This window comes from Myxocyprinus asiaticus, chromosome 9 (genome assembly GCF_019703515.2).
Source record: "Myxocyprinus asiaticus isolate MX2 ecotype Aquarium Trade chromosome 9, UBuf_Myxa_2, whole genome shotgun sequence".
In the NCBI taxonomy this organism is placed as follows: domain Eukaryota; kingdom Metazoa; phylum Chordata; class Actinopteri; order Cypriniformes; family Catostomidae; genus Myxocyprinus; species Myxocyprinus asiaticus.
Genome location: NC_059352.1, coordinates 26,940,595 through 26,952,997, shown reverse-complemented (window position 1 = coordinate 26,952,997; position 12,403 = coordinate 26,940,595). Strand labels below are relative to the sequence as shown.

Here is a 12,403-nt window from a genome sequence, read left to right as displayed (position 1 = left end):
ACATTTAAGCATACACCTTCAGATCAAAAGATTTTTAAGATCATAAGAAAAATTTCAGGCAAGTGACCCCAAACTTTTGAACGGTAGTGTGTGTGTGTGTGTGTAATATATATATATATATATATATATACACACATACATACATACATACACACACACACACAGTTGTGCTCGAAAGTTTGCATACCCTTGGAGAATTGGTAATATATGTACTATTTTTAAAGAAAACATGAGTAAGCAGGCAAAACACATTTCTTTTATTTCTTATGGGATTCATATTCAACTGTAGGTTATAACAGAATGGCACAATCTTAAAAACAAAACATGGCAACAAAGAAAAATATGAAATGACCCCTGTTCAAAAGTCTGCATACCCTTAGTTCTTAATACTGTGTATTGCCCCCTTTAGTATCAATGACAGCGTGCAGTCTTTTGTAATAGTTGTCTATGAGGCCCCAAATTCTTGCAGGTGGTATAGCTGCCCATTCGTCTTGGCAAAATGCCTCCAGGTCATGCAAAGTCTTTGGTCATCTTGCATGAACCGCACGTTTGCGATCTCCCCAGAGTGGCTCGATGATATTAAGGTGAGGAGACTGTGATGGCCACTCCAGAACCTTCACCTTTTTCTGCTGTAACCACTGGAGGGTCAACTTGGCCTTGTGCTTAGGGTCATTGTCGTACTGAAAAGTCCAAGAGCGTCCCATGTGCAGATTTCGTGCAGAAGAATGCAAATTGTCTGCCAGTATTTTTCTGATAACATGCTGCATTCATCTTGCCATCAGTTTTCACAAGATTCCCCGTGCCTTTAGAGCTCACACACCCCCAAAACATCAGTGAGCCACCACCATGCTTCACAGTGGGGATGATATTCTTTTCACTATAGGCCTTGTTGACCCCTCTCCAAACATAGCGCTTATGATTGTGACCATAAAGCTCTATTTTGGTCTCGTCACTCCAAATTACAGTGTGCCAGAAGGCGTGTCGAGGTGTTTTCGGGCATATTGTAACGGGGCTTTTTTGTGGCATTGGCGCAATAAAGGCATCTTTCTGGCAATTCGAACATGCAGCTTATTTTTGTTCAAGTATCGTCGTATTGTGCTCCTTGAAACAACCACAACGTCTTTTTCCAGAGCAGCCTGTATTTCTCCTGAGGTTACCTGTGGGTTTTTCTTTGTATCCCAAACAATTCTTCTGGCAGTTGTGGCTGAAATCTTTCTTGGTCTACCTGACCTTGGCTTGGTATCAAGAGATCCCCGAATTTTCCACTTCTTAATAAGTGATTGAACAGTACTGACTGGCATTTTCATGGCTTTGGATATCTTTTTATACCCTGTTCCATCTTTATAAAGTTCCATTACCTTGTTATGCAGGTCTATTGACAGTTCTTTTCTGCTCCCCATGGCACAGTATCTAGCCTGCTCAGTGCATCCACGTGAGCGCTAACAAACTCATTGACTATTTATACAGACACTAATTGCAATTTAAAAAGCCACAGGTGTGGGAAATTAAACTTTAATTGCTATTTAAACCTGTGTGTGTCACCTTGTGTGTCTGTAACAAGGCCAAACATTCAAGGGTGTGTAAACTTTTGATCAGGGCCATTTGGGTGATTTCTGTTATCATTATGATTTAAAAAGGAGCCAAACAACTATGTGATAATAAATGGCTTCATATGATCACTACCCTTAAATAAAAGGGACAGTTTTTTTGCATGATCAGTCATATTTTCAAAATCAATGCCAAAATTTCACAATTCCTCCAGTGTTTGCAAACTTTTGAGCACAACTGTATAAATAAACAGAATAAAGATTTATTCTTTTAATATACCATTTAATAAGAAAAACAAGCATTATTATTATTATAATTTTACAAAGTAAGGTTCATATAATGTAAAAGTACATAGGTGATGAAGTCATTTCTGTGACAGCTCCAGAGCTCTCTCCGACACTCGTGTACATGTCAGCGTCCGAATTTACTTACTCTTTTTGCTCACTCCTTGCTGATATAGTGCACTCACTGCCATTCACTATATAGGAAATACTTAATGAGTGAATGATTTGACACAGCGTATGAGTTTTTGCTGATATGATAATCGTCGCAGAAAATACTACAGTATAAAGGTGCATTGCTAATATAAATTTTATTAAATTAATAAATTCGTTTTATTAATATTATAATATTATATATTTATAAAACAATTGAAATAATGTACAATTAAAAATGACTGCCCAGGTTAACAGTTCAGATATGCACCATTCGATTCTGTAATTTGTTGCTCTTGTAATTTAGTTGGTTTCTAAACAATACCTACTGAAAAGAAAACTTAACTAAATGGACAAGGCGTGTACTTAAAAACTATGTTCTCTTTCTTAAGACATTATTTATAAGAATCAAAAATTATTATTCATTTGCAGTTCATTTGCAATTGATGCTTTTTTCCCCAGTACTTTCTATTTTCTGTTATTACTGTATGCCAGATGCACTTTTTAAACCAGAATGGTGCCAAAAACAAAAAACATCCAGTGAGCGGCAGTTCTGCAGACGAAAACGCCTTGTTGATGAGAGAGGTTGATGGAGAATGGCCAGACTGGTTTGAGCAGACTGAAAGCACTCTGTACAATTGTTGTGAGCAGAACAGTATCTCAGAATGCACAACACGTTGAACATTGAAGCGGATGGGTTACAACAGAAGACCACGTCGGGTTCCAATTCTGTCAGCCAATTCTGTCTGCAGTGGGAACAGGCTCACCAAAACTAGACCGTTGAAGACTAGGAAAACTTAGCCTGGTCTGATGAATCTAAATTTCTGCTGAGGCACACAGATGCACCACGTCACAAAGCAAAAGTCTTCTCAAACTCTTTCATGAACATGACAATGACTATGTTTACATGGACACCAGAAAGCGGCTTATTGCGAGAAAGCAGCGTTCCTGTTCCACATGCGCACTCCTCAAAAACCTGTTAGAACGTTGCTTATGTGTTTATATGGCCACATTAAGATGCGTTCTTGAGGAGAAAACTAGGTGTGTTAAACTGCCCTCTCTTAATCCCTTAAAGGTGCAGTATGTAACAATTTCCATGTAATATTAATTTTTTGCCAATGTGTACAACGGCTTGTAACACAACTTAAAAAATTAGCCCTTCCCGGCCTTACTAGGTTGCCTATTAAAGCCTGTAGACTGATTTTCATGTGAAGGGAGCGGGTCGGTTTTGCCGGGAAAATCCATAGGATGTGACGTTTATGCACGCTCCCGAAAGCCTTCTACTGAATCCCATCTGGCGAAGCGGAAACGTGGTCGAGCGAAAACTAGAGCGAACATCGGCAGGGCATTTGATTCCTGGAGGGACATTCGTTCGGTTTTGGGGATCAAAACTGATCCTGAATTGGCATTCTTCTTATTGGACAGGTAAGCTTACATAACTGCAAAGCATGTGAAATATAGTGCCATAAGGACTGATCTGTGTAATTTTAGCTAACTTGATCTTGCCTACTAACGCTGATGAATTGCAAGTTACCTTGCTTCGTAACTTTCAAATAATTTCAACGATCTTCTCTTTATACTAAAAGTCAGGTATACAGGATAAATTTAAGCAAATATGCTGGTTTCTTGATCGTAGTACAACATATGACATACAAAACATACAATAGTGCAACATAACAGTACAGTGCAACAGTAAACTGTCTGGTATAGTTCGGTAGTATGTAGCTTTATGTTAGCTGATAAGTAGTTTTAGTTAGTCTCAAAGTTTGTAGAAAAACAATCATAACTGTGTAATTTTAATTATGCTACCTCATCTGTTAGCATGATGCCGGTGGATCACGTTCAGTCTCTTTGTACGTTACGTCATTGTTTTGGCCGATGCTCACTCGCTCGCGTCCCTATTGAGTGTGTGAACGTGCACGAGCAATAGGTAGCTGGCTGCAGTTCACTTAACGGCCACAGGTGTCATTAATAACAAGGGTTTCTGAATCTTACATACTGCACCTTTAAACGGCGTAAGGAAATCAGCGTTCTCGTTTACATGATGTTTCAGAATGCCGCTTTCTGCAAAAACCCTGGAATAAACCATTTTCTTAAAGAGCACCTATTATGGTTTTTCAAATATTACCTTTCATGTAGTGTTATATATAGAGAAAAGTCTTTGAGTGTGCCGTTCCTCTTAATAGTTCTCATCTAGACAGTTCAAGGGGGAAGTACTGGGACTGCATGTGGGAAAGGGGCTAATATACTGCCATTACATTAAATTCAGCAAATGGGATATTTCTGTAAATTATTTCCAAAGAAGGAAAAAAAGTCATATGGTTTTGGAACAACATGAGGGTGAGTAAATGATGACAGGATTTTCATTTTTGGGTGAACAATCTTTTACAGGGGAACCATCATCAAGTGAATGGGAGTACATACCTTCATAGGGGGTGAGGTGCTGTTCTCTTCCTCCTCAGTCTCAAGTCCCATGTGAAGACGAATATACCCTCCTTCCTTCATAGATCGTTTTCTCAGGTACCTCCTGTTGGGATCAATGCTTTCCAGCTCCTCTTTTTTCTCTTCATATGCAGCAGATCCATCCTCTTCCCCCTCTATTTCCACAGGTTCCACCTCTGGAGGGGGCAGAAGAGGTTCATGTTGTTTCACTTTAGGTGGTCTTCCTGGCCTCCGTTTGAGTGGTGCAGGGGCTGGCTGTGGTGGTGCAACTGACTCAGGTTGATGTGTGGGCTCTGCAGCCTGAGGCTCAGCCTGAACAGCAGTTGACGCTGCTGCGGCTAAATGCACTACCTCAGAAGAGTCTGCTTCACCAGGATCCACACTAATGAGAAAGGCTCCTGGTTGCATGCTCTCTACAATAGGAGTGTAACCAACCTGTGGTTCCTCCACAGACCAACAGGCCTGAACTACAGCTAGGGACTCTCCTGAGCCTGCCTGCCCAGAGTGAGTGACCAAAGTCATGGTCTCATCTGCCTCTGCCTGGCCACTGTGGGCCACCATAGCAAGAGACTCAGCAGAGCCAGCCTGTCCACTGTGAGTAACCACAGTCATTGTCTCTCCATCTATGGTTGCACCAGCGAGCAATGCCAGCGATTCGGCTGTCCCATCTTCACTTGTGATTACAGCCAGAGACTGTCCTGCCTCAGGTGGCCCAGTGTGGGTAAAAGCCTGGCCATCACTCTGCAAACTTACCACGTATGTTTCCGAATTAGTGGACGTGATTGGCTGATGGGGCTGAGGCGCCTGATTGGCCACCACAGTGTGGGCTTCTCCTCTCTGGTATACCATAAGCTTTTGCGCCTCCACTTTCTTGTGAACAGACTCACAGATCTGAAGCACTTCAGCCATCAATAGGTGCCGTGCCAGTGTGGCCACCTCCGCCATCCCACAAAAGTTGAAGGTCAGATTGGAGGTGTATGCAAAATCCAGCAACGGCAGAAAACTGGCTTTGCTGAAGCCTAACAAGGACAAACACACAAACACTAACATCTTAATGATTCAAACATATAAAGTGGTAAGGTAATATATAATAAGCTTAAATTACACAATTACACAAATTCAAATATCAATGTACTCACAGAAATTGTGTTCTGTTTCAAAATATAGTGAGTTGCACAACTGGAAAATATTTTTAGGTATCACAGGCTTGTTTCAGATGCCAAGGCATTAAAGCATTACATTTGCAACAAGCAAAGTTTTCATCTAAGAGGATGGATGTGTGAAGGAAATCTTGCTTATAATATATATATTTACAGTATATTTAGTAGTGAAAACTGATGATAGAAAACAGTTCCATCAAGTTATGTTGGCTTGTTCAAGGTTTTTTTTCAAAATCCATAAACCAAGTAGGGCTGGGTATTACCAACAATGTCACAATACAATAAGTATCACGATACGATAAATGTTATTTTGAATAATCCCAATTTTGAACTGAATTTCTCCTGAGCAAAATGCAGTATAACAACTGTTTATAGTAAACTGTATAACACTTTCTGCAAAATCTATCATTTTGCACCATTCAAAACACAATAAGGTCCATAAAGATAAGAAAAGCAAAATAAATAATTCTGTTACCAAAAAGCAAATTACCTTTATTAGCCCTTTCTTCTTTTAAAATGTTTTGTGCTACCCTTACAAAGGTTTAGTAAAAGTAAAAATTTGTACAGAAATCATATTTCAGTTAGTGATTCTTTTTAAAATCTTCCGAAACAGCAAAATCTGTACATTATTCCAAACTTTTGGCCGCCAGTGTATATACATATACATATACATCCACACACACACACACACACACACACACACACACACACACACACACACACACACACACACACACACACACACACACACACACAACACACAACACACAACACACAACACACAACACAGAAGGCCAAGAGTTTGGAATAATGGACAGATTTTACTGTTTCGGAAGGAAATTGGTACTTTAATTCACCAAAATGGCATTCAACTGATCACAAAGTATAGTCAGGACATTACTGATGTAAAAAACAGCACCATTACTATTTGAAAGAAGTCATTTTTGATCAAATCTAGACAGGCCACATTTCCAGCAGCCATCACTCCAACACCTTATCCTTGAGTAATCATGCTAAATTGCTAATTTAGTACTACAAAATCACTTGCCATTATATCAAACACAGTTGAAAGCTATTTGGTTCATTAAATGAAGCTTAACATGGTCTTTGTGTTTGTTTTTGAGTTGCCACAGTATGCAATAGATTGGCATGATTTAAGGTCAATATTAGGTCAAAAATGGCAAAAAAGAAACCGCTTTCTCTAGAAACTCATCAGTCAATCATTGTTTTGAGGAATGAAGGTTATACAATGCTTGAAACTGCCAAAAAACTGAAGATTTCATACAAAGGTGTACACTACAGTCTTCAAAGACAAAGGACAACTGGCTCTAACAAGGACAGAAAGAGATGTGGAAGGCCCAGATATACAACTAAACAAGAGGATAAGTACAACAGAGTCTCTAGTTTGAGAAATAGGTGCCTCACGTGTCCTCAGCTGACAGCTTCATTGAATTCTACCCGCTCAACACCAGTTTCATGTACAACAGTAAAGAGAAGACTCAGGGGTGCAGGCCTTATGGGAAGAATTGCAAAGAAAAAGCCACTTTTGAAACAGAAAAACAAAAAGAAAAGGTTAGAGTGGGCAAAGAAAAACAGACATTGCCAACAGATAATTGGAAAAGAGTGTTATGGATCTTAACCCCATTGACCTTTTGTGGGATCAGCTAGACTGTAAGGTGCATGAGAAGTGCCCAACAAGACAGCCACATCTATGGCAAGTGCTATAGGAAGCGTGGAGTGAAATGTCACCCGAGTATCTGGACAAACTGACAGCTAGAATGCCAAGAATCTGCAAAGCTGTTATTGCTGCACGTGGATGATTTTTTGATGATAACTCTTTGAAGTAGTTTAAGAAGTTAAACATTTTTTCAAATTGTAATAGTATTTTTTCATGTTAATAATGTCCTAACTATACATTGTGATCAGTTGAATGCCACTTTGGTGAATAAAAGTACTAATTTCTTTCCATAAGAAAAAAATCTGTACATTATTCCAAACTTTTGGCCGCCAGTGTACATACATATATATATATATATATATATATATATATATATAAAAATGTATATGTGTGTATGTATATACAGCTCTGGAAAAAAGTTAAGAGACCACTGCAAAATTATCAGTTTCTCTGGATTTACTTTTTATAGGTATGTGTTTGAGTAAAATGAATATTTTTGTTTTATTCTATAAAGTACTGACAACATTTCTCCCAAATTCCAAATAAAAATATTGTAATTTAGGGCATTAACCATTAGACGACCAGATGGTGGATCGGTGATGATCTGGGGGTGCTTCAGCAAGGCTGGAATCGGGCAGATTCGTCTTTGTGAAGGATGTAAACAGTAAATCCAGAGAAACTGATCATTTTGCCGTGGTCTCTTACAGTATATATATATAAAATTGTATACATTTACACTGTATATACTGAATATATAAACCATTTTATCCTTCATCATTATCATTTTATTCAAACAGCTCTTGCATTCTTCTTACCAGAGAGATCAACCACAGCTTCATGACTGGCCACAGCACCCTTCTCCACAAAGAGCTCATAGAAGTATTCACTGCAGGAGGCCAGGACAGCTTTATGTGCACGATGCTCCTCGCCCTCAATGAGCAGGGTGATATCGCAGAACTCGTTATTGAGTCGCTGCTGATTTAGCTTGTCCAGCATGGTCTGTCCGTGCTTTGGTAAAAACTGCTTGACAATTCCTTTACTGTCCACCTATAACCCAGCATGAAAGAGAAACAGTAACTATATTTCAGCTCTCTTTCTTGTTGTGGTGTCCTAAACAGGGCTTCTGTGTTCCTGTATGTTCCTTTATCCCAATCTTATCAATACCAAGTGCCAGGGGCACCAGAACTGGGGGACCCCACTTTTAGCCCACACCTCAACTGAACTTCGGTTGACATGAAAATATGCCCGCTTGTGGCGCACGCATTAAAAGTAGTAGTGCTATCACGGTACCAAAATTTCAGTAGTCTGTACCGATACCAGTGGAATTTCACGGTTCTTGATACCAATTGCGGTACCACAGCATAAATATGCTAATATGACAATGTGCTATTGAACAAACCCTTTTACCCTATTTAAAAAGTTACATTTCAATGTAAATAATAAATTAAAAGAAATGCATGTCTCCTTCAAGTGTTTCTCAATCAAGGATGCATTGCTTAAGGGTTTTTAAGTAGCGCCCTGAAATCTGTTTTATTCTTTACCAAATCATGTTTTCCTTTTAGTTATTATTATTATTATTACTATTTTCCAGAACTCCATGTTTTACAGTTTAATTTAATTTCATCATCAAAATGGTGTCTAATCAATTAATTCTTAAAACTTTTAACAAGTAAAAATAGATCTTTTCAACATGTCATTGCATTATTTATTTTTTTGCCAAACTTTTATTCAACAGCAGTGTTGCTTGTGATATATTGCTTAGTTATTACTATTATTATTACAGTGAATATTACATTTTACTATACAGTTGTAATGTATTTCTGTCACAATTTCTTCAATTTCAGGGCTCTAGCTCACTGATATATACAGTTGAAGTCAGAAGTTTACATACACTTAGGTTGAAGTCATTAAAACTATTTTTTTAACTACCCCACAGATTTCATATTAGCAAACTATAGTTTTGGCAAGTCGTTTAGAACATCTACTATGTGCATGACATGAGTAATTTTTCCAACAATTGTTTACAGATTGTTTCACTTTTAATTGACTATATCACAATTCCAACTTACATACACTAAGTTAACTGTGCCTTTAAGCAGCTTGGAAAATTCCAGAAAATTATGTCAAGCCTTTAGGCAATTAGCTTCTGATAGACTAATTGGCTAACTGGAGTCCATTGGAGGTGTACCTGAGGATGTATTTTAAGGCCTACCTTCAAACTCAGTGCCTCTTTGCTTGTCATCATGGGAAAATCAAAAGAAATCAACCAAGACCTCAGAAACAAAATGGTGGACCTCCACAAGTCTGTTTCATCCTTGGGGGCAATTTCCAAACGCCTGACTGTTTATCAGAGAGAAATGACATTTCTCCAAAAAGTAAGATCTTTGTCCCCATGTGCACTTGCAAACTGTGGTCTGGCTTTTTATGGTGGTTTTTGGAGCAGTGGCTTCTTCTTTGCTGAGCAGCCTTTCAGGTTGTCAATATAGGACTCATTTTACTGTGGCTATAGATACTTGTCTACCTGTTTCCTCCAGCATCTTCACAAGGTACTTTGCTGTTGTTCTGGGATTGATTTGCACTTTTCACACCAAACTACATTCATCTCTAGTAGACAGAATGTGTCTCCTTCCTGAGTGGTATGATGGCTGCATGGACTCATGGTATTTATACTTGCGTACTATTGTTTGTAAAGATGAACGTGGTACCTTCAGGCATTTGGAAATTGCTCCCAAGGATGAACCAGACTTGTGAAGGTCCACAATTTTTTTTCTGAGGTCTTAGCTGATTTCTTTTCATTTTCCCATGATGTCAAGCAAAGAGGCACTGAGTTTAAAGGTAGGCCTTAAAATATATCCACAGGTACACCTCCAATTCAGTACAAATCCTATCAGAAGCTAATTGTCTAATTATCTAAAGGCTTGACATCATTTTCTGGAATTTTCCAAGCTGCTTAAAGGCACAGTTAATTTAGTGTATGTAAACTTCTGACCCACTGGAATTGTGATATAGTCAATTAAAAGTGAAAAAAGCTGTCTGTAAACAACTGTTGGAAAAATTACTTGTGTCATGCACAAAGTAGTTGACCTAAATGACTTGCCAAAACTATAGTTTACTAATATTAAATATACAAAGTTGGGGGGCCTGGGTAGCTCAGTGGTAAAATACCCTGGAGTTCACTAGTTCGAATCCCAGGGCGTGCTGAGTGACTCCAGCCAGGTCTCCTAAGCAACCAAATTGGCCTGGTTGCTAGGGAGGGTAGAGTCACATGGGGTAACCTCCTCGTGGTCGCTATAATGTGGTTCGTTCTCGGTGGGGTGCATGGCGAGTTGAACATGGTTGCCGCGGTGGATGGCATGAAGCCTCCACACGCGCTATGTCTCCGTGGCAACGCGCTCAACAAGCCACGTGATAAGACACGTGGGTTGACGGTCTCAGACGCGGAGGCAACTGGGATTCATCCTCTGCCACCCGGACTGAGGCGAATCATTACACGACCACGAGGACTTAAAAGGCACATTGGGAATTGGGCAGTCCAAATTGGTAGAAAAATGTGACCCCATATATACTATATAATATATATATATATATATATATATATATATATATATACTATATAATATATATATATATATATATATATATATATATATATATATATATATATATATACTCTAGCTTATATTTTTTGCCTGAATCTTCACTTTCCGGATAAACAGTTTGCGGCACAGTCTTTTAAGTCATGTCTGAAATATCATCTCTTTACACTGGCCTATGAGTCTGACAAATGAAATATAGGACGCAGTTTTGGAGAGTTTACATTTTGTGTTTTAGATTACTGGTAATTTTGTGTATGTGGTAATTTTTAAATGTTATGTTTTAAACTTTATTACGGTGAAGCACTTTGATCAACTCTGTTGTTTTAAATGCTATATATATATATATATATATATATATATATATATATATATATATATATATATATATATATATAAAGCAGAGTTGAGATTAAAGTGCAAATGCTGTGATTTAATTATATAAATATATAGTTTACATGTGCTGCATGGTTCACAGTGGATTAGTGCTCTGCTCTGTCATCTGGTACAACGTGTCGTGAATGATTCTCAATGTCTGTGGAGTTTCCAGTGGATGAGCGGTCGGATTTAAAGTACGCAGCTCATCCACACTAAGATTGCAGCCTTTAGCGGTTTAATAAATCACACTAAGACATGGTTTTAATTTTATTAATTGTCCATTTCAGTGTAAGGAATAACATAGCACATGATCAAAATGAGCATTTTAAAGCAGTCGTGTGTCAGTCATACTGCGTGCTGGTACCGGACTGAGTCGGTGCTCGGTATTACCGGTACTGCAGAAACACTAGTATCGTTAAATTTTTTATTTTAATATTGACTTGGTACCGAAGTACCGGTACTTTTGAAAATATTAAAAAATAGTATAGCATGGGAATTGACTATATAGAAATGACTAGCCGCTTTGCGGCACTGCTTACCTGATCTTGACACAATGATCAAACTGGTGACTTGCTAAATCAATAGGTCAGGCTTCAGTTGAATCAAACAGTAGCACACCTAACTCAAAGGAGCACTAATCTCACCCAGGGTAACTAAAAAAATAAACCCACGTCATAACATAAAACAACATAATTAACATTAAACAGAACTTAAAACATAACTATAAACCCCAATAACTTTTAAATGTTAATGAATACGATCCCCACACAGTCCCCAAAACCTGCACAGACGTACCTAATTTATTATGCAATGACAACAGCCACTAGCAAGTCCTTAAGCATAAACAAGAACAGACGTTATTCATTCCTGGTACCTATACATGACTTTAATTTGATGTAGTTTTAGCATCCGATATTCCTTTAAATACATAAACGTGCCATGTTGCCCTTTGCACTAAAAAATGTGAAAATATACAGACGAGTGATCGTTCCATCTAACCACTGATCTACAAAAGCCCCGGACCACGAAAGAAAAAAGCCCCGCACCATGAATGAAAACAAAAACAAAAAAACACCAGAAATGAATGAAAGCGGATGAGGGTGTGCTGGCTAGCTGTCAGTGCCATTCTGTGTTGTTTGTATATGCATTTAGAACAATAAGGAATGTTCC

The 12,403-nt window shown here is 38.4% G+C and overlaps 1 protein-coding gene across 1 annotated transcript in view; it reads right to left on the bottom strand.

Moving 5' to 3' along the window:
* LOC127446351 (zinc finger and BTB domain-containing protein 11-like) overlaps window positions 1-12,403 on the bottom strand; it is a 42,080-nt gene that overhangs the window by 24,614 nt on the left and 5,063 nt on the right. The window contains exons 3-4 of the mRNA XM_051707222.1: window positions 8,078-8,309; window positions 4,407-5,443 (exon numbers count right to left, since the gene is read on the bottom strand). Coding sequence (XP_051563182.1) covers window positions 4,407-5,443; window positions 8,078-8,309 — 1,269 coding nt within the window. The remainder of the gene's footprint in view (window positions 1-4,406; window positions 5,444-8,077; window positions 8,310-12,403) is intronic.